General features: G+C 34.4%; 1 protein-coding gene across 5 annotated transcripts in view; it reads right to left on the bottom strand.

The window, feature by feature from the left end:
* Positions 1-22658, bottom strand: part of LOC110102523 (ATP-dependent DNA helicase SRS2-like protein At4g25120) — a 90390-nt gene that overhangs the window by 17259 nt on the left and 50473 nt on the right. For 4 of the 5 annotated variants that reach the window (XM_028697429.1, XM_028697427.1, XM_028697426.1 and 1 more), the window contains 4 exons: positions 11658-11708; positions 7425-7502; positions 6295-6501; positions 6167-6205 (listed from right to left, as the gene is read on the bottom strand). In XM_028697429.1, the coding sequence (XP_028553262.1) occupies positions 6167-6205; positions 6295-6501; positions 7425-7502; positions 11658-11708 (375 nt within the window). The remainder of the gene's footprint in view (positions 1-6166; positions 6206-6294; positions 6502-7424; positions 7503-11657; positions 11709-22658) is intronic. The other variant, XM_028697428.1, reaches the window with a different exon arrangement.

Consider the following 22658-nt stretch of genomic DNA (forward strand, 5'->3'; position numbering starts at 1 on the left):
TTAGCTCTTATTTTATGTTATTTCCTGTTTTACCCCTAAGTTAGTTTATGTGAGTGTTGTGGCCCAAGGGGCAATTTTGTAATTTTTGAGTTTTTCTTATGTTGTGGCCTATATATAGGGCCTCAAGATATTGTAATGGGGATGAAGAATTGATAGTAAAAATTTGTGTTCAACAATTGTGCTCTTGTGAGATGACGATAGTGAGATTTCTATGGAGAGGAATCGGAGTCTTCACCAACCGCGGGATGGGTCCGGGCTCGTGAATTGAAGTCCCTTGGAGAAGGGCAAAGAATCAATCGTCAGTCTTTGGAAGAGTCCAAGGCTCGCGGTTTTTATCTTCTATCGTTTATTTTCTATATTTTTGTTTTTATTTTGTTCCTTCTTATTGCTCCTCGTAGTCTTATTTTTTCATCTTCCTACTTCCACCGTCACGTCGTCTCCATCTCCACCCCGCCGCCGGTCCCCCACCCGAAAAACCTCCAAACCGCCGGCCATGGCTCCCTATCGCCAGCCTCATCCTTTTTCCTCTCTCCTTGGCTTTCCTAATTTGGGGTGCATGATATTAGGACTTAATTTGAAATTCAAATTATCTAAATTTGAAATTCAAATTATCTAAATTTGAAATTCAAATTATCTAAATTTGAAATTCAAAACTTATTTCCTAATTTAGTTCGCCTATTTTAGGAAAGTACTTAATTTAAATCAATTTGAATTTCAAATTCAAATTGGATTTATTTCATTACTTTCCTAACTCCTAAAATCAAGTTTAGAAGCCCTCAATCACAACATTCAATGCTCCCCTTATTCATGCAAGCCGCCGGCCAGTTTATGAGCCAATTAGGAGTTATTTCCTAATTGCTTCATAACCTCTCTTTGAAAAAGTTTCCATTTTTAAATCATATTTGAATTTCAAATTCAAAAGGGATTGAATTATTTCTTTCCTTAATTCCCTACATTAATCAAATTCCATTAATTCCTTCATAATTTAAATTCCTATCATTCTATTTTTGGAAAGTTATTTTAAATTCAATCAAATCAATTTATGAAAGATTGAGATTTAAATCTGCCTTTCCCTATTTTCCTACCTCACGTTAGCAGGCATTAAGGGAGCGGCAGCAGTAATGGGAAAAGGGATTAGAACAAATCATTAATGTCTGCTAACGTGAGGTAGGAAAATAGGGAAAGGTAGATTTTAAATCTCAATTTTCATAAATTGATTTGATTGAATTTAAAATAACTTTCCAAAAATAGAATGATATGAATTTAAATTAAGAAGAAATTAATGGAATTTGATTAATGTAGGGAATTAAGGAAAGAAATAATTAAATCCCTTTTGAATTTGAAATTCAAATAGAATTTAAAAATAGAAACTTTTTCAAAGAGAGGTTATGAAGCAATTAGGAAATAACTCCTAATTTGCTCATAAAGGGGCCGGCGGCTTGCATGAATAAGGGGAGCATTGAATATTGTGATTGAGGACTTCTAAACTTGATTTTAGGAGTTAGGAAAGTAATGAAATAAATCAAATTTGAATTTGAAATTCAAATTGATTTAAATTAAGTACTTTCATAAAATAGGCGGACTAAATTAGGAAATAAGTTTTGAATTTCAAATTTAGATAATTTGAATTTCAAACTAAGTCTTAATATCATGCACCCCAAATTAAGAAAGCCAAGGAGAGAGAAAAAAGGATGAGGCCGGCGGCTACAGAGCCATGGCCGGCGGTTTGGAGGTTTTTCGGGTGAGGGACCGACGGCGAGGTGGAGATGGAGACGACGTGACGGTGGAAGTAGGAAGATGAAAAAATAAGACTACGATGAGCAATAAGAAGGAAAAAAAACAAAAAGATAGAAAATAAACGATAGAAGATAAAAACCGCGAGCCTTGGACTCTTCCAAAGACTGACGCTTGATTATTTGCCCTTCTCCAAGGAACTTCAATTCACGAGCCCGTATCCATCCTGCAGCTGGTGAAGACTTCGATTCCTCTCCATAAAAATCTCACTATCGTCCTCTCACAAGAGCACAATTGTTGTACACAAATTTTTAATATCAATTCTTCATCCCCATTACAATAGCTTAAGGCCCTATATATAGGCTATAACATAAGAAAAACTCAAAATTACAAAATTGTCCCTTGGGCCACAACACTCACATAAACTAACCTAGGGGTAAAACAGGAAATAACATAAAATAAGAGCTAAAATTCAAAAAATAACTCAAATGAAGATTTAAATAATAGCTGTTGATTTACGACGTCTCCTGTGATAGATGCGCCAAATCTTCGTACCGATGTCTGCATCATTCTCCCCAGGTGGGAGAATACTCGACTCCGTCGAGTTAGCATCACAACTGCTCTTGTACAACTCTGGACTGTTATTTGGAAACAATAAACCCAATGGTCTTTTTGCAAAGATTTTCAAACAACCCAGGTTGCCCACAATATCAACTTGCTTGTTGCACTTTAGCTCGCCAATTTCCTTAACCGTAGTCAAGGGCTCACCTTCCAAACTGTCGCACTTCTTTTCGCCTGCAGGAACTTGTTCACTCTCATAGATGGCTTCACTAGCGATAGGAGCAATATTGAGTTATATGGATATCACTTCCAGAGCTTCATCAACCTTCTCTGTTATAGGAGTGCTAACTGCGTCAGGAGAAACCTTTGCTTCTGTAGGAGTTGTAATTGAATCAACCGAGTCTCTCTGCGTTATTTGCAGTCACGCATTTCTACTTGTCAACAAATTCATGTTCTTCCTTGATCACCTTATGTTTCTCTTTGATTTGCACAGTGAGTGAGAAATTAAAAGCTTCATTGGCCTCCATCCATTTGTCCACTCTATCCACTATCTCTCTGTCTCTTAGTGCCTTTTTTCTACCCTTTGATGAAGGGGGTTTTGTGTAAAACGGTGGGTCAGTCCTACCTCGCTCTAGGTTATCGAATCGTTCGATTGTTTCACAGTGGAGGTCGGCTAAGTCCGCTTGATTCTCCTTGAGATGTTAACTAATGGCGCCCAGTTGACCTACCACCCAGTCTAGAGTCCTTCCAAGTTGATCTGAGTCCATGCTCTGATACCAAACTGATGTAGAACGGGTAAGATGGCAAAAAATCTGAAACAATTCCTTTCAGGAATTATTTTTCTTTTCAGGAAATATTTCCAAAATCTGAGATTGTTCTTTTCACCTTGGCCGAATTTCCCTTCATACCTAGGCTATAAACTATTTCCTAATACTAGAGGTTGGATTTAGGAAACAAGAGCATTCACTCCCTCTCAATATCGTGAGCTTCTCTCCCGGCCGTCTCCCTCGTCTTTCTCTCACATCTCCTCTCTTTCCCCAATTCACTATTGACTTTGAGCCCACACCGCTGCCCCTCTTAATGCCCCTTTTCCTCTGCTTATTAACTGCTGAAACTCCTCTCAGATCTTATGAGAAAAATCTGAGAATTTTCAGATTTCCTGAAAAGAAAAATCTAAAACTTTTCGGAATTCCTGAAAGGAATTGTTTCAGATTTTTGCCATCCTACCCGTTCTACATCAGTTAGAAAAATCTGAGAATTTTCAGATTTCCTGAAAAGAAAAATCTGAAACTTTTCATAATTCCTGAAAGGAATTGTTTCAGATTTTTGCCATCCTACCCGTTCTACATTAGAAATCTGAGAATTTTCAGATTTCATGAAAAGAAAAATCTAAAACTTTTCAAAATTCCTGAAAGGAATTCTTTCAGATTTTTTTCCATCCTACCCATTCTACATCAATTAATCCCTTCCTTAATTCCTCTTCTCACTTAAGTACTGATAGATTGGGCCCCACAAGGGGGATCGGCCTACCGCACTCTCCCGGATCAATACTTCTCTCCCCAAAATGAAAATTGTCCTCAAGGTAGAAGGTAGGAAACTGTCTTCTGATTGTCTCATATGGCTCCCATGCGGCATCATGCTCTGGCAGATCTTTCCACTTGATTAGCACCTCTTGTGCCCCTGTCTCCCCTCTGCGCACACCCGCTACTTCCAGGGCTCCAAAATAATCTCCATTCCTCTGTTAAAGTTGGGGGTAGAGATGATGGTGTATGCTCTCCTACCGCCTTCCTCAACCAAGAGACACGAAAGACTGGATGCAAAGTTGATGAAAGTAGTAGACTCAGTTGATAGGGTACTGCTCCAATATGCTCCACGACCTCATAAAGCCCAAAGTACTGTAGGGATAATTTCTCATCCCTCCTTATGGCTAGTGTTTTTTGTCTATAAAGCCTCAATTTTAAGTAAATCATCTCTCATGTGCTCATCAACCTTCCTTTTCATGATCTGTTGAGGCTCTCAATAAATATCCCCTTAGCTCAGACAATTCCATCTTCCTCAAATCCTCATCTTGTTCACTCTTTTGTCTCAGGGATTCCCAATCTAGGATCACATGTACTGATAGAGATGTCAACTATAGCTCGTTCGTCTTCCGTGATAGTGCATCGCAACCTTATTCTCTTGGGCGAAACTGCATCTCAAAGTCATATCCTAATAACTTGGACAACCACCGCTGATGTTCTTAAATCGCCATCCTTTGCTACAGTAGAAATTTTAAACTTCTCAGATATATCCTGATGAAAAAACATCGCTCCAACAAATAAGGTCGCCACATTTGAATGGCCAAGACAATTGCCATCAACTCCTGCTCGTATACATACTTGAGCCTCGCCCTGGAAGTGAGCACCTGATTGAAATAAGCAATGGGTCGATAATCCTGCATGAGCACCGTTCCTAATCTATGTCCCGATGCATTTGTCTCCACCACAAATGGTTTGCTGTAAGTCCGGAAGTGTTAACATTGGCATGTTGGTGATAGCTTTTTTTAGCTGCACAAAGGCTTGTATTGCAGCTTCCCCCGAATTGAAATTGTCATTTTTAGTTGCTCAGTTAATGGCCATGCTAAAGGTGAGGCGTACACCTCATGTTAATAATGCGATCACCACACGCTAATAAATCGGGTGAGGCGTACGCTTCACACTTATAAGGCAAGGCGCACCTCAAGCCGGGCCTCAGCCAAGCTGAGGCACAAGCCTCACAAAAAAAGTTCGAGGTGTAAGCCTCGATGCGTTTTTCAATGGAATTGCGTTGAGGCGGGCCTCAAGACGAGCACAATATTGCGCAATTTTAAAAATAGATAGGGCCAATAAAAGATATACATGAAAATAATCTAGGATCTATAGATTAGTGACTTGATGATAATTTTCTTCAGCCTGAACAAAAAAAAAAGTGACTAAACTGCATAAATTCCATGAATTATTTTTGTACCTAAGCCACAATAAAGCATGTCAGATAATGATGCAAAAAAATAAAAAACAAAGTTCTTGCTTTCTTTTCCTGAAAAGATTACTGTGATAGAGGTTATGATGCCTCTTCTATCGCGAACAAGCTACAAGAAGTTTTGCCATGCATGACATAATAGAAATAGTTCTAGACAACTAGCGCATATCATGAGTTTGTTTCCTACAATTTTTTTTTAGTATCTCACTATCTCACAAGATGACCATAAAGATATACATGGATCAACTCCATAACCTCCTGCACCATGGCATACGCCAACAAACTCTGAAGCTTAAAAGTTCAATATAGTACATCAAGTACATGACAATCTCCTGAGATCAAGATTTTATTACAGTAATGCAATTTATTTTATTGCAATATATCATATTTTATAAGCCTGTGTCAGCCCTTTCTCAGAAATCATCCTGACCGTAACATAGGGTTCAATATTGTCGTTATTATTCATATAAGTCGGTATGGCTTATAGAATGACCACCTGCTTGAAAAATGTTGTATGCTGTTATCATTTCTATTCTAGACATTTTTTCTCTTTAATTATTCTTCCATCTTGCAGAGTATAAAGTTTGAAATGCATCGAAGCACCATAGAAGAATAATTTAGACATTCACTTGCTGGAACATTAACTATATCATTTTCAACTATATGCAAATTTAACAGAAAAAATACAAAGATAAAGCCAATTCAACATCCTTCTTAAGCAAAATCTAGCTCCATAGTCATACCAACATATAACAGCTTAAAGAAAACTGCTATTTTAATAGCCAGAGAATGGGCCTAGGGGATAGAACAGAGCAGAACCTGATTCTATTAACCTACCTTGAGATAAAAAGCATATTTAGGCGATGAGTCATACCTTCACAATGAAAACAATGTCCCATTCCAGACCTTTTGACTGCAAAAGGAAAACAAAACCTTTATCATTCTCAAACTTACTATGAAACTATACGAAAAAAATTCAAAAATTTTGCAGAAATGGATAACCTGATGAATGGTTGTCAACGTAATAGAATTGTTATTATCTTGTCGTCGAGACCTAAAATTTTCTGATTCCCTCATAGATATGTAATCCAGAAATGACTTGAGTACGTGAACACAGCCATCCTGGCCTTCACTGCTCTCATTTCTATTTTCAATTTTATAATGCAAAGACAGAAAGTCACATACGTCATCCAATAAGTATTCCAGAGCCTGGAAATCATAAAAGAAATTCGACATTGATCATTAATCGCTCATCATTAAATAGTAAAAGGCATAATAAAAATGTTACCCATGTTCAAAGCACATCAATGGAGATGAAATTTGTGCATTACGAACACGTATTGAAGAGTTTTGAGGAAGAACATGTAGAACGAAGCAGCGGGTGAGAGGTGGGGTTAAAGTTTACTTGCAAATTAGTTTAAAATACTGATGCAAACTAGTATATAAGTCTAATAGCCTTCCACGAGTTCAGATCAAGATGTGAAAAGCCACTAGGCCTATTGACGAAAAAATATAATTGAATCTTCAGAGAAACCCACACGATGAAATGGAACTGGAAGATGCAAATTTTCGGTTGTAAATACAAAAGCTGGCTAGTTCAGAAGATGATACTAAAAGAAACTCTTTCTCTCCAGTACAACCAAATATCCAGCGATGGCCAAAAAAATTATTGAAAATAATCAAATGCATTTTCGCATTGTGCTAGCGGGACAGATGCCAAGGGCTAATTTTCTTCGCACCATTCCAACATTACAAAGAAACTATGATGTTAGGTTACAAATCTAGGAAATATTTTTATCATATTAACTAAAAGGCATAGTAAGCGTTTGAAAAGACATACTTCCTCTACATTGCATAGTAGCATTTAATCAAGTTTTCAATAGAACAAAATAGCTACGCCGTAATGCACACAATGAAACTAAATGTAGGAAAATATCATTGGCGAAAAAAAGAAAATTAAACTGACAAACATCATGTTGCTCGATGTATTTCAAATCAACAAATAGGGTTAATGTGAAACTCTCCTTTAGGTTAATCAACTGAGTGCAGATTCAGCCAAAAAGAAGCAATTTTCCGTACAACATCGATAACAAAATTAACTATCCCTCTATGAAATAGTGCACAGCACTTACAGATCTTGGATCATTGTCCTCATTCAAATACTTTCCATCTTCAACATCAACTATGGCCCGTTGTTCAAGAAGGCGCCTCTGGAATATGACATAAAATATCCACTTTTAAAAAGGAAAGACAGTTTATGCACAAAGAAGGGATGAATTATCACTCAAAATTAAATGTTTTAGAAAAAGCAGGATATTCAAACAAGACAAGGAATAGTGAAAGAAATCCAATCATTTCAAATCAAAGACAGTCAAATATAGAACCAGTGAGAAGTATTCAGATTTATAAAAGTTTTCACACAACAACAACAACATCAAGCTTTTATCCCACTACGTGGAGTCGGCTACATGAATATTTTTTCTCCATTGTGTCCGATTAAGAGTCAAATTCTCATTTAGATCTAATAAAGAAATGTCACTTCTAATATTTTCTAATCAAGTCTTTTTAGGTCTACCTCTACCTTTCTTAACATAGGTTACATCTACTCTCCTAACCGGATCATCAAAAGACCGCCGTTTTATGTGAACAAACCATCTAAGGCGACTCTCTCTAATCTTATCTACCACTGGGACTACTCCAACCTTTTCACGTATATGCTCATTTTGTATCCTATCTCTAAGAGTAAAACCACTCATCTACATGAGCATCCTCATCTCTGCAACACTTAACTTAATATTATACTTTTCTTTTAATGGCCAACATTCTGCACCATAAAGCATTGCAGTTCTAACCACCATCTTATAGAATTTTCCCTTAAGTTTAAGCGGTATTTTTCTATCACAAAACAAGCCTGATGCATTCCTCCACTTCATCCATCCAACTTGAATTCTACTAATAATATCCCCATCTAGAGGGAGAGAGAGAGAGAGAGCATATTAAAGAAAGCATATGAATTTAAATTAGATAATGAATAATTAAATTTATTTTATATTAAAATGATAGATTAAATTTAGAATAATAACATATTTAAGAGTTAACGACAAATTATATAGAAAAAAAGAGAGTATATTTTATTAGTTACTTAAATGGAGAATTTATTAAATATAGAAACTTTATTTTAGAAATTAATTAAATTATGATTTTCTATATTTAAATAATAAATTGGAGGAAACAAATTCTATTATTCAAAATAAGAATTATTAAGTATATTTAATAACTAATTAGAGAGAGATATGATTAGATATATAAGTTAAATTAACGTTATGAAATTATGAATTATTATAAGTGTCATATTATTGAAGTTATTGAAGTTAGAAAAAGGAAAAAAGGTCAAAAACTATTTAAATCAAGATGAGTACTCGTGTCTTTAAATTACAATAATGATTTTGTTCTAACTTAAATTAAATGTATTGAAAAATAATGATATCTACTTATTTAGTTTTTATTGCAAGCTAAATTATGATTTGTCTTTCTCATATCCAATGATTGGTCATGTTGAATCAAATGAAAAATAAATATGTTATGATTTACAGTTCATAGAAAGTAAATGAAGGTTAAATGAATGAAATGATTATGATAAATATGCTTGCATGTGCATGCTCACTGATGGAGCACACCCCTTATAGTACTGGCTAAGTACGCAATGTACCCGTGTACGTAAATGAAAAAAATTATACAATAACAACACATCAAGACTTTGTCCCACTACGTGGGGTCTGCTACATGAATCCTTTTGCTCAATTGTGTCAAGTTAAAAGTCAAATTCTCGTTTAAATCTAATAAAGAAATATCATTTATAATATTTTCTAGCCAAGTCTTTTTAAGTCTACCTCTACATTTCTTAACATAAGTCAAATCTAATACCTCTACTTTTTTAACCGGGTCATCAAAAGGCCATCGTTTCATGTTACCAAACCATCTAAAGCGACTCTCTCTAATCTTATCTTCCACTGGAGCTACTCCAACCTTTTCATGTATATGCTCATTTTGTATCCTATCTCTAAGGGTAAAGCCACTCATCCACCTGAGCATCCCCATCTCTACAACAATTAACTTAGTATTATTCTTCTCTTTTAATGGCCAACATTCGACACCATAAAGCATTGCAGGTCTCACCACAATCTTATAGAATTTTCCCTTAAATGAAAAAAGTTATGAAAAAGAAAAAATAAAGAAATGAAAAATATCTATCTTCATTGGTAAAATTTAGACAGTGTTTCCTGTGACAATTGTATTATTTACTAAAAATATGTTACGTGCATAATAGTCATGATTATGATAAAATAAAATTAAATGGAAGAAATTTATATTTCAAAATGAGCTTGCATATTGTTACAAAGATCTTATATTACTGTAATTGTAGAAGCAGATTTACTCACTGAGTTCTTTTATGACTCGCTCTTCCTATTGAAAAATAATTACATGTATAATTCAATTAAGTAAAATGAGCAGAAGAGAAGAAAATGCGTATCGTGATGCGATGCTACAAGAGAAACGTATTTATAATATTTGATTTTAAAATTTTAAAAGCTTTAGTGGCTCTTTCTATGTATTAGAAATAGTTAGTAATTAAAATTTTATTAACCGTCTGGTCGTCTACTCCCGCTTCATTAATTCAAATATCTAGGCCGGGTCGCGACAAATATTTCAATGTACTCTAATCTTATCTTCCACTGGAGCTACTCCAACCTTTTCATGTATATGCTCATTTTGTATCCTATCTCTAAGGGTAAAGCCACTCATCCACCTGAGCATCCCCATCTCTACAACAATTAACTTAGTATTATTCTTCTCTTTTAATGGCCAACATTCGACACCATAAAGCATTGCAGGTCTCACCACAATCTTATAGAATTTTCCCTTAAATGAAAAAAGTTATGAAAAAGAAAAAATAAAGAAATGAAAAATATCTATCTTCATTGGTAAAATTTAGACAGTGTTTCCTGTGACAATTGTATTATTTACTAAAAATATGTTACGTGCATAATAGTCATGATTATGATAAAATAAAATTAAATGGAAGTAATTTATATTTCAAAATGAGCATGCATATTGTTACAAAGATCTTATATAACTGTAGTTGTAGAAGCAGATTTACTCACTGAGTTTTTTTATGACTCACTCTTCCTATTGAAAAATAATTACATGTATAATTCAATTAACTAAAATGAGCAGAAGAGAAGAAAATGCGTATCGTGATGCGATGCTACAAGAGAGGTATTTATAATATTTGATTTTAAAATTTTAAAAGTTTTAGTGGTTCTTTCTATGTATTAGAAATAGTTAGTAATTAAAATTTTATTAACCGTTTGGTCATCTATTCCGGCTTCATTAATTCGAATATCTAGGCCGGGTCGCGACAAATATTTCAATGTACTACTCCCCGGGTTTGAAGGCAAGCAGTGTTCTTATTTATGATATAATGAAAATCATATTAGAACATGATAAAAAAGGGTAACACAAATACTAAATATTTGTTGGCCTGATTATACCAGAATGAAATGTACCATTCAAGATTATGTGTTAGACAAGCCGAAGGAAGACTCATGGATATTGAATTTTTTTACATCATCTATCCAATAGAAGATTAAAATTCTACCAACTGGAGTTAAAATATCTAAATTCCATCAACAGACCTAAGCCATTATATTTTCCGAGTAAACATAACCAGTTAATTATATTGTGACATAAAGTTGTATCCACTCTTTTTTGTTCTATTCCATTAACCATGTATGTCATGTTAACTTTTCTTAACATTTCCTACAAAAGAGGACTTAATGCGTTGGATTACTTCATGCATTTTTCATAGAGGAATATTGCAATCATAACCATACAAGTCACAATGAAGGTAAATTTGTTACATTGAAAACCAGCTGAACATATGCGTGTTTGTTTAAGACATAGAAAGCGCAGAAATGCATACAATTAAATATCTCAAGGTAAAACTTCTTTGTATCCTAATATTAAATATGTAAACTGGTTTAAATAGTAACAATTATATCTGTTCCACTGGGCAAGTAAACACAAAGGCACAAAGCGATATATAGAAGTCAAGAATCTTCAAGATTTGATTTCCCTTCAACCTACAAATGTAACATAATTTTCTGACTACTGAAAGTATTTAATCCACGAATCAAGATAAAACAATACCACAATAACGTGAATTCCTTCAGTGGTTGATTTTCTTCTAAAATAACAAAAGAGACTGAATTTCTAAAAGCATGCTGAATGCAAATCATATAAAAAACAAAGTTCACTCGCATATGAAAAATAACGGATGCTACTGGAGAGAGTCTCTACTGGACCTGAGGCAACATATTTGCAGCGGAAGAGATAACCACTGATATAGATTGCTCCTAGCAGAAAACAATATGTACTATAAGTTATTTGAACTAACATATACACAGAAAGGAGAGAGAGAGAGAGAGAGAGAGAGAGAGAGAGAGAGAGAGAGAGTCCATGTGTATGCAGCATAAGCATGCATAATTGCATTTTAAATTGTAAAACAATATCGCATTCAATCATGAAAAAGAAGCAGCAGAAAACTTGTCAACACAGCAAAAACATATTTCTAGTAAAAGAGGCTAGATTTCAAGCAGTTAGATATTTTGGGGGAAGGAAGCTCCCCATTCTCCATGGACAATCATTTCACATTTTAACGGAATAACTGTCTTCAAACAAAAATGGTTGCGCTAATTCTTCCAGTGGAGATTTTGTTCCACGGGAGAGACCAACTTTGAAATTGAATTGACCAGCCTTAGTTCAAAGTAAACTATTTCTGCCATTTAGAGAAAGAAGGCAAATAAAGCAATCCAGAAAATGGTCTGAAAAGGATGGTCAAAAAATCAGATATACATGATGGTTCAGCAAAATTCATTAAGTCATGCATTTAATATAGCAAAAGAAGTCACCTCTCACCAATGGCTATGACTTACTTTCCCTCTCTTGATCATATAACATGCCAACAATATACACTTAATTATCTTCATAATGAATGAGTGAACCAGGCAAACTACGGCCATTAAAAAGTTAAAAGATAAATGATAATAATAAATGTTAAACATCAGGTCCATGGCCTCATACAAAAAGTAATGCGAATTTCAAAGCCTAAAATTGCAGTAACTGCAAAAGTTTTCTTTTATGTCATATAAATTTGAATTTTGTAATTTGCATTTTGAGTTCTTATATTTTAAACTTTAGTTGTAATTAATTCATTATGCTAACTGGAGACCGCATTTGCATGTCGATAACATTATAATATCCCTAAAATGCTTTCCTATTATTCTGGTTCTTCGACAATGTTGGAGTCTGTTTCGATTACTCTCATTTTGTTTCCAGCAATATGATTGGCGTGCAGTGATTTCTCCCACAGCTTCTGTTGTCACTTCTTCTGATTTCTTTGCATGACTGTTCCATGATTATATTCCTTGATATAGGTGAAGCTATCTCTATATACAAGTGCAAGGCTTCCATATTAGCGAATTATTTAAAATTCCTACTCTTTCAATCTATGTACTTTTATTCACCTTTAGTTTTTAGTTGAAAGTGATTGAATTTAATTGATCAGTTAAATCTAATTTTCTTTCTTTTTCATCAAATTTCGATCGACTGTAGAAACTTCATCATTCATAATTTTCTTGTCATTAATGTGTAGTCTAAGCCAAACTCTTGTCATATGAAATTGATTTTACCATTTAATGTTTTCGTTAAAAAATAGTTATTTTACGAATAACTTGTTTTAAAACATAAATAGCATGTTTGATGCATTATTGAGTACATTTAAACCTATGCCACATATTACATCTGAATTTAAAACCTTAGACCCAAAAACATCCCACATCAACATGGTTTTGAGATTAAAACAAAAAAAATGATGGGATGGGCATCAAGAATACAAAGAAAACATTTGTATTCAAGTAACACAGTTGATAAATACGGTCTCTAACATAGGACAGAAATAAATAAATTCTCTTTGAAATCTAACAGGAATCCAACGTGGAAGAGTACACAACAATTAAAATTCAATATTTTTTTTAGAAAAAAAAAAAAGTCAAATCAAACTCGAATCATCCCTCTAAGCTTAAGCTTAACAAAAAGATTGAAAATGAGCTAGATCTTGAGATCAATTCAACATCTTCAAGCCCGCTTATCTTTTCATTGAAAATAGAATAAATGAAAAACTGAAGAGCCGTGGGAATGAAAAAAATAAAAATAAAAAGAAATTAGGGAACTGAAAAAAAGGAGAAAGTATTTTGGATTTTTTTATAAATTTTAAAATTAAATCAATGAATTTTTATTTTTTAATTATAATATATATTTATATTTTTTATAATAGAAAACCCAATGAGCTGATCTAAAGTCTAAGTTGGCTCAAAGTTGATTGATTATTTGTCAAAAATGACTATAGAGCTATTTATTAAACTCACCTCGAGCTGATTCTTCTAAATTACACCCTTGTTTTGTCTATTGAATAACATTAAGTAAAGTTAAAGACTTACCGAACAAAAAAACTTCAAAACAAAAACATGAGCAGATAAAAAAGGAGATCACGTACCTATTTCACTTTCAAAAAGTTGGAAGGCTAAAAAGACCTGTTCTACTTTGTTGTAGTTTTTTGTTTAGATGTCACCTTCTAATTTGATAGACCTTTGCATTTTCGCTGCTCATTATCATTTCTTTGGCTGCCGATTCACTCCACCTTCTAATGTTAGTACAAACTAGCACAAGTGCCATATATTATTTTTATGAATGTTCATGGAGTTTGTTCAATAGCTTTTTCTAGACTCCAATGATAAAATTTAAAAAAAAAAGTGTTTCGCCAGCTTCGGCTTGCTCTAATTTTTTGCTCTACCATTCCCCTCCAACCCCTCTTGAATATATCCTTTCAAAGTTGGACCAATGGCAGCCGCTATTAATTCATCTCTTCACCCCATCCATTTCCTATGATCCTATCTCCAGTCCTACTAGTGGAGGTGTTGCTTCACCCGCTTTAATGAGTTTGATAGCTCCTATTTACATTTTGCTTCTTCTTTTGAGCTTCAACAAATGCTCTGTTCTACCTTTGATTGGCATTAAGTGCATTCTACATTTATGGGAAATAATGTGATTATTTTTATCTCAAGAAGATATTTCAATCTTGGCTAAACCATTTAATTAATCTCTTAATAAGAAAACTTCTTATGATAGACCTAAGGTGGTTGATCTTAGGACTTTTTTTTCTAGATTTTATATTGTTCTGGCAATACAATCTAGACCATTTGGATGTCCATCATATTCAAATTCGCTTGCAGATTAAAATAGACCATACATATTTATTCTCTAGGCAGTGTTATTATGTTATTAGTTTGCACATACATCTACTTAAATGAACCTCCACTTTGATGTTAAATAAAAGACTCAAATTTTCCGTTTGGATTTCCTTCCCAAATATTAAGGTTCAATTGAGTAATCACCATATCCTTTATTCCTTTAAGACAAGATTTGGTAAACCTTTGAAAGTTGTTGTTCATGCTTCACACTTCTAAGGTAATGTGAATGGACGCTCCTTAAATACTTTGAAAAGAGAAGTTTCAATCAGTCACAAAACAATGGCTACAAGAAAATTGCACTATTTAAGAATTATGATGCATGCAAAAATTAGGACAACCCCCTAATTTTTTCAAGCAAAAGAAAACACTTCCTAGGACAAAAGAAAAATACATGATAAATTCAAAAGATACTTTTTATAATATAAAAGGACGCTTACAAACTTTGACACAAACATAAATTCCTAAAGTTGCATTTCCTTACTTGAGAAGAAGGATACAAGTGATGTTGTACTTGCGGAGAGAAGAAAGAGGTAAGAAGTCCAAGACGAAGATAGGAGAAGCTCGCAAGCCTTCCCAAGAAGTAGAAGAGGAGAGAAAAGAATTGGAACAAGCTCTCAAGCTTTTCCAAAAATCCTCAGGTTTTCATGTCCAAAAATTAGCCATATATCATCTCTCTTAAAACTCTTAAACAGCCACAAAAACTCCATATAAATAGACAAAAAGAAGCTCAAAAGTCACCTAAAACAGCTGTCCAAAACAGCCAACAAAAACAGTAGAAACTCTTGAAAAAGGCAGAATTTAAGGCTCCCAAAAACCAAACAATCAAAGCCATGAATCTGGACAGAAACAAGAACCAAACAACCACCAATTGATGTAGGAAAGAGGGAGTCAAACAGCCCAAACCAGTCTAGAAATTATTCCAAAACAACACTCAAAAGGTCACACATAAAACTAGGAAAAAGCTGTCATCGGACGAGCAACCAAGGAGGAAACCGAAGGGGCTGCACAGGAACCGGACCAGCAGCCAGGCAGGGAATCAAAGGGGCACAAAGGGGGCTGGAATCAGCAGCCGGCAAGGGAGAAAGAGCAGCCACGGGAAACAGCCATGGAAGAAACCGAGGAGACACAAAGAATGGGAAGAGGAATAGGCAGCCAAGGGGAGAAGAGCCAAGGAGGGGGGAAACCAAAGAGACAAAGCAAGGGGGAATGAACCCAATAATGATAATTTATGAGCCGAATAAGTAGAAGATACTCATTAATGAGCTGAACTCTGTTTAAAATTGTGCAATAAGAGGCGCGCATTGAGGAGTGCCTCTGCGCAATTTGTCCCAAAAACCGCCTCGAGGCTTACGCAATTCCACCACTGGCAGAGGCGTACGCCTCACTTGGACTAAGGCGCGCCTTAGAGGCGCAATTGCGCAACTCTAGGTGAGGCGTACGCCTCATGGGAACGGGCCCACCCACTTAAAATGAAGATTTTTTTCTCCTTAAACCCGCACGGCTCCAGTTCTCCCGAAATTTTCCTTCTCGCACGGCTCCAGTTCGCGAAACAGAGAGCTCCCGCACGGACCGCACCCGTCGGCTTCCCTTCTCGCCGCTTCTCCCGCCGACGCCGCCTCTCTCCGGCGAAGTTGAAGTTTCCGGCCGCCCTCTAGGAGTACTCCACATTAGATTTTAGGTATTTTTTTAGTTTAGGGTTAGATTTTTCAAGTGTAAGAAAATCTAGGGTTTATGTTTTTTTTTTTATTGTTTTTGTGTGTTTTTGGATTTTTGCTTTAGGAATCATAGTTAGAGGCAAAGAAAAGGCAAATACGTCATTGCGGAGTGACCCTTCTTGGAAATATAGCGTGCAAGTTGACGTAGGATGTTTTTATTGTAAGATAGAATATTGCTATAATTTACCTGCTAAAACCCTTAATTTCTCATTTACGCAATTCTGTGTCCGTGAGGCTTACGCCTCAGACCGCCTCGAGGCTTACCCCTCGCCTCACGGACGAAAACCGCCTCGAGGCTTACTTACGCAATTTTAAACCTTGGAGCTGACTCTAATAGAACTTACAGAAATTTCAACTCAACTTGTTTTGACCCTCCTTTGCCTACATCAAATTACATCTTTATTATCAATACTATAAGATATATGGTCATGTTAGCTCATCTTATCCTCGTCATCCAAACATAAAGAAAACTAATGAGGCTTTAATAAATTTATCATTGCAAACTCAATTGCCCAGAATAAAAAGTGGAGGTTGGGACCGTTGTTATCATAGATGAGGAACTCCTTTCAGAACAATTATTTTCATATCCTATGGGTTCCACCTAGGTTTAAAATTGCGTAAATAAGCCTCGAGGCGTTTTTCGTCCGTGAGGTGAGGCGTAAGCCTCGAGGCGGTGTGAGGCGTAAGCCTCACCGACGAAGAATTGCGTAAATAAGAATTTAAGGGTTTTAGCAAGTAAAAAATAGTAAGATTCTATCATACAATAAAAACATCTAAATGACAATTGAAATTAGGGGAAAGTAATAAAATAGATGCAATAAAATCATGTCCCAAAGTACAAAACCACAAAATATTAATCTATCAATATGCTCATTTCGTATCCTGTCTCTAAGAGTAAGCCACTCATCCACCTGAGCATCCTCATCTCTGCAACACTTAATTTAATATTATGCTTCTCTTTTAATGGCCAACATTCTACGCCATAAAGCATTGCAGGTCTAACCACCAAGCCTGATGCATTCCTCCACTTCATCCATCCAACTTGAATTCAACTAATAATATTCCCATCTTTGTCCGCAAGAGTGGTGATAATATAAATTATGGATCCTCCTAAAAGGAAGCTGATGCAACTAACACAGAGAAGTCAATGCTAAAAAAGCTAACTTTAATGCTAGAAATAAACCTCAAAATGAGAAATTCAAACCGAAAACAATAAAAATTCATGAACAAAAAATTTCCAAAATGAACCCACAATAAAAACAATCACACAACTCTCTCACTCCCTTTCAACCACCAACACAACAAATCAAAGGCAATCAACTATTCTCCAGCACAACCTTATTATGAAACATCACCTAAGTTTAATTGCACAAAAAGGTAAATTCTCACATGCCCACAACGCAAACAAGAAGAAAACTTCTAAGATATAGATTCAAGAGCATCAAATCATATGATGAGATAAATGTCTTCAATAATTATAATCAATGCCAAGAAAAATGCAGAACTGACGCCATAAATAATGATCAAGATAGCTTATGTAATTCTCGCAAAAAGACATAGCAGTTGACTCAATACTTCTAGTGTATAAACACAAATTGCAAATTATTGTCAATAAACAAGATTTATCGAGACAAAAATATATTTGCCACTTTCAAGACTTGAAATCAGGCATAATGACTGCAGAGCTGCATTCAAAAAACTTTCAAAGAATGACCCCTGAAGTAAAGCACTGGCTCAAACAAAAGGTTATGTATTAGCCAAAACACTTATAATTTGAAACACACTTCAATAATGATAAAGATGCATGCTTTAAAATTATCATGATGGACACCCATACTTCACAAATGTCATGACCCGGCCCAGGGACTCGAACTAACGAGATTAGAATAGCTGGTTGGACGATTGATTAAAATTTTAATTACTAACTAACTATTCCCAATAACCAGAAAGAGACACTAAAACCTAAAAAATATATAAATACCTTTCTCTTAGAGCATCAAGCATAAGATACACATTTTCTTCTCTTCTGCTCATTTAAGTTATATTAAATTATACCTGAAAATATTTTTCAATAAAAAAGGTGAGTTATACATAACTCAATGAGTAAAACATACTTCTAATTCACAGTAACACAAGGTAGTATGAACAATATGCATGATTTTTTTTCAAAATATCATTTAATTCTATTGACAATTCACATCAGAATATGACCATCTACATTAAACATATATCATATATGTCATATTTATTGTATCTTTATCCTTTCTTAATAACATAGCTATCACAAAAGACACAGTCCAAAATAGTAAAAATAAAAGTAATCAATTTTCCATTTCTTTTTCATTTTTCATAACATTTTTCATTTGCGTGCATGGGTACGTTACATTCCCAATCAGTACCATAAAGGGGTGCGTTCCATCAATTCAACATGCACATGCAAGTATTCTACATAAATCATATCATCATATCATTTATATTCTCCATTTCATTCCATTTTGAAATATAAAAAGCATAATGACATAGGATGAGTGACCTCTCTATGATATAAAAGAAATTCAAGGCTTCTATTCAGTATGCCAATTTTCATTAATAAAACAATAAACAATAACAACACGTGATGCATCATGTGTAAAGGAAGAAATTATCATTACTGTAAAATAGAAGCATGAGCACTTACCTTGATTTAAATAGCTTTTTCCCTTTTTGTCCTTGTTCTTGACTTCAATAGAATGACACCTATAATAATAGGTGATTTCATATGGTTATTTTGACATATAAATCTAATCATATCTATCTCTAATTAGTTATTAAAAATACTTCATATTTCTTCTTCTTAATTTATTATAATCTCATATATTCTTCCATTAATAAATTATAATAATAAATTTTAACTTAAAATAAAGTATAATTATCCTTTATTAAAACTCTAATAACATTATAAATATAAACATTTTAAATATATTAAATTTTTATTTTAAAATATTAATTTTCTTAATAATCTTAATAAAAAGAACAAATCCAACCTATCACTCGGTCTCCTTCGCCAGCCTTGCTTGCTCGATCTCCCCAAATAAAATTCTTCTTTTCTCTCTCTAATTTTATCATTAATAATTGTAATGAAAAGCTCATAATTTAATCATTATTATGCTCTAATTGATATTTCAGATTTTCCATTAAAAATATAGATATATTTCTTATTTTAATATATATAGTTATGACTCAATATTTCATGAATCAATTTATATCATACCCTTTTCTTAACGAATTATGAAATTAATATCGATTAATAATAACTTAAATTAAATAATAAATAATTTCTTTAAAATTAACCTCCCTCTTTGTTTTCAATTTGCTCAACGAATCTTAGCCTACGCTTGTGTTGGTGCTCTCACTCGACTCTTTGACCGTTTGTGCTCAAACTCCCTCGGTCTCACTCCTCTCTATCATCTCTAATTTATAGAGATGAAGCCAACAACGAAAATGGCCTTAACCCTGCAGTTTCCACGACACCAAAAGGCGGGAGCAAGCTCTACATCTTCTGCTTCTTGCGATCCGGACCGTTCGGGTTCGGCGATACAACACGATCAAAACAACCCTAAGTACCTTCTTCGCCTTCCTCATCCCCTTTGACTTCCTCAACTCCTTCGGCTTCCAGGGGACAAAAAGCGACGCACTTGCTTTGTATTAAACATACCATTCCTTCGACTCCTTCACCTTCATCCTCTTCATATACCTACGGCTTTAGGTAACGAAAACATGTTCCTTTTGCTTTATCTTCTTCGTATTCTTTACATTGTCGAACCCTAGGTTTGATATATTACAACAAAGGACGACCTTACTTTACTACATTAAAAAATTAATCCCTTGTATATTTATTGACAAAAATCAAAAAAAATTTAATTTGAAGCTTATCATTTGACTAAATAGTTCACTTTTGTTTTAGACCAAAATAATACCTATGGACCATCTAAAGTAAAAAATATCTCCACATATTAGAGCTAATAAATTATTTCCATCATAGACAATCATACATGTTTGACTTATATTTTAATAATGAAAAAAAAAAATCAAAGCAGGATAAATTTTTAAACATTTCCACACCATAACCAACACTAAATTTCAACATTCTTTAGCACGTGGAAGAATTTTGATTATCGGATTAAACCTGAGCATGTCTTTTAATCCCAATTTTTGTGCTGTGGTTTACTTGGATAGAAAGAATGATGTGAAGCACAGAAGGGCTAAATTCAATGATAAAAGGATAATTTGAAAGGTAATAGACAAGATTTTCTTGTTAAGAAAGCTAATAGTTTGAGTTTAGGCATACAATGAGATGCTCTTTACATGGCTTACTTAAATTTCCATCAGTGATAACTATCATTCCTGCCACGAAAATGGTCTGGTTGTTGTAATCTACAGTTGTTGAGGTGAAACCTAATGTGGATGGGTGCTGAAAAGGTAACCCAGGGTAGTGGGATATTCATTAAAGACCATCATAGGAACGTAATTTTAGCATTTTATAAATATCAAGGAGAAAAGCCATCTTACTTTACAAAACTTAGAACTATTCTTCACGGACTGGAGTTATGTCTAAAATATGACCTGCAAAGGATTTGGATTAAAGAATATGCAAAACTATTATTAGATATTCTTCTTAAAAATAAACTTGCTGCTTGTAGTTATTTCTACTTAATTGTAAAAGTTAGCCTTTCACTAAAACAAGCTAATCACAGATACATCACACTTGGCGTGCAGCAAATAATACTGATGTTTGGGAGGTTAACAAATGTTGAATATTGAAAAGCTCTGGACCTCTTAAGAACTATATACATGGACAATAAGTAGGTATCATGATGGATAAATAGTTTGGTCTTCATTATTCTCGGCATGCCTAAATTCCTTGTTTTTGAAGCAAGTTTTTCTTGGCAATTTATGCATGTGCTCTATATTTTTGTTCAGTTGCTTCGGTTGGTGTTTTTTATTCATCTTGCGATGGTTATTTTAGTCGCTTGGTTGCCTCACCTCTCTATTTGGGTTTTATTTCTATCAGAAGGTTGGTGATGCGGACATCCAACTGTTCATGCCTATCCGAGGAGTTGAAGATAAATGGCCGTGATCGTCCTACGTTATCTTAAATTTTATTTGTAATTTTTATTTTTTAATTATGCACTTTTCATTTTTACCCTTATTTAAGGGTCTTGTCTTATGTAAGCCCAAGGGGCAAAGTTGTCTTTTCATTCCTTTTAAGGCCTATATATAGAGGCTCTTGCACTTGTATGAGATGAAAGATGGATTATTAATAATAATAAAAAAAAGAACTAGAGCCTTTGTCTTGATCTCTGTGTGAGTTCTGAAAAGGAAAAGTCCCATGAGAGGACAACCTTGTTTCCACCAGCCGCACGATGGATCTAGGCTCGTGGATTGAAGTCCCTCGGGGAGGGCAACGCAGTACCCACCAGCTGCAGGAAGAGTTTGGGCTCGTGGTTTGTATCGTTTTTATTTTATCTTTTCTTTGTTCACCGTCCTCTCATCTCTAGTCTCCACCATTTACCATCCATTTTTTTGTTTTATTACGTTTGATTTTGGTTAACTTTTCCTTTGGATCAAACATCAACCCCTCCACCTCCATAGTCGGCTGACCACCTCACCCCACCTCTTCCCTCCTCCTTTGGCTCCACCAATTTCGTCTTGCATTCAAAACCCTTCCTATTTTAGCCATCTTAATTTGGCAATGAATTCAAATTCAAAATTCAAATAAATTTGAATTTGAATTTGTTTCCAAATTAAGGATTCTTATTTTAGGAAAGTTACTTAAGTTGGATCTAATTAAATTTCTAATTGGATTTGATTTAAATTAATTTTCCTAATTAGTAAATCGCTTATTGGAAACCCCCCAAATCTCTCCCAATATGAATTTAATTGAAATTAATACCAATTTTCATGATTCATTGAACTTGGACACATTCATCGAATGTGGACACCCTCCCACCTCCTTGGCCATCTTGATGATGATTTCAAGCATCATTATTACATGCCTAAATTAGCCTAAATGATTTGGGAAAGATTTTAATTCAATTTGAAATTCAAATTTGAATTTCAAATACTTTCCTAAATTAACCAAGCTAAATTAGGAAAGTTCCTAAAATTAAGTATAATTTAATTTTAAATTAGATTTAATTTTGATAACCCCTTACTCTCTCTTTCCCACTTAACTTGAAATTTCAAATTCATATGACCCCCCCTTCCCGTCCTACATCAGTTGGCATCCCCCTTTTAAAGTCAA

Source organism: Dendrobium catenatum, unplaced genomic scaffold (assembly GCF_001605985.2).
Source record: "Dendrobium catenatum unplaced genomic scaffold, ASM160598v2 fragScaff_scaffold_932, whole genome shotgun sequence".
NCBI classification, from domain to species: Eukaryota; Viridiplantae; Streptophyta; class Magnoliopsida; order Asparagales; family Orchidaceae; genus Dendrobium; species Dendrobium catenatum.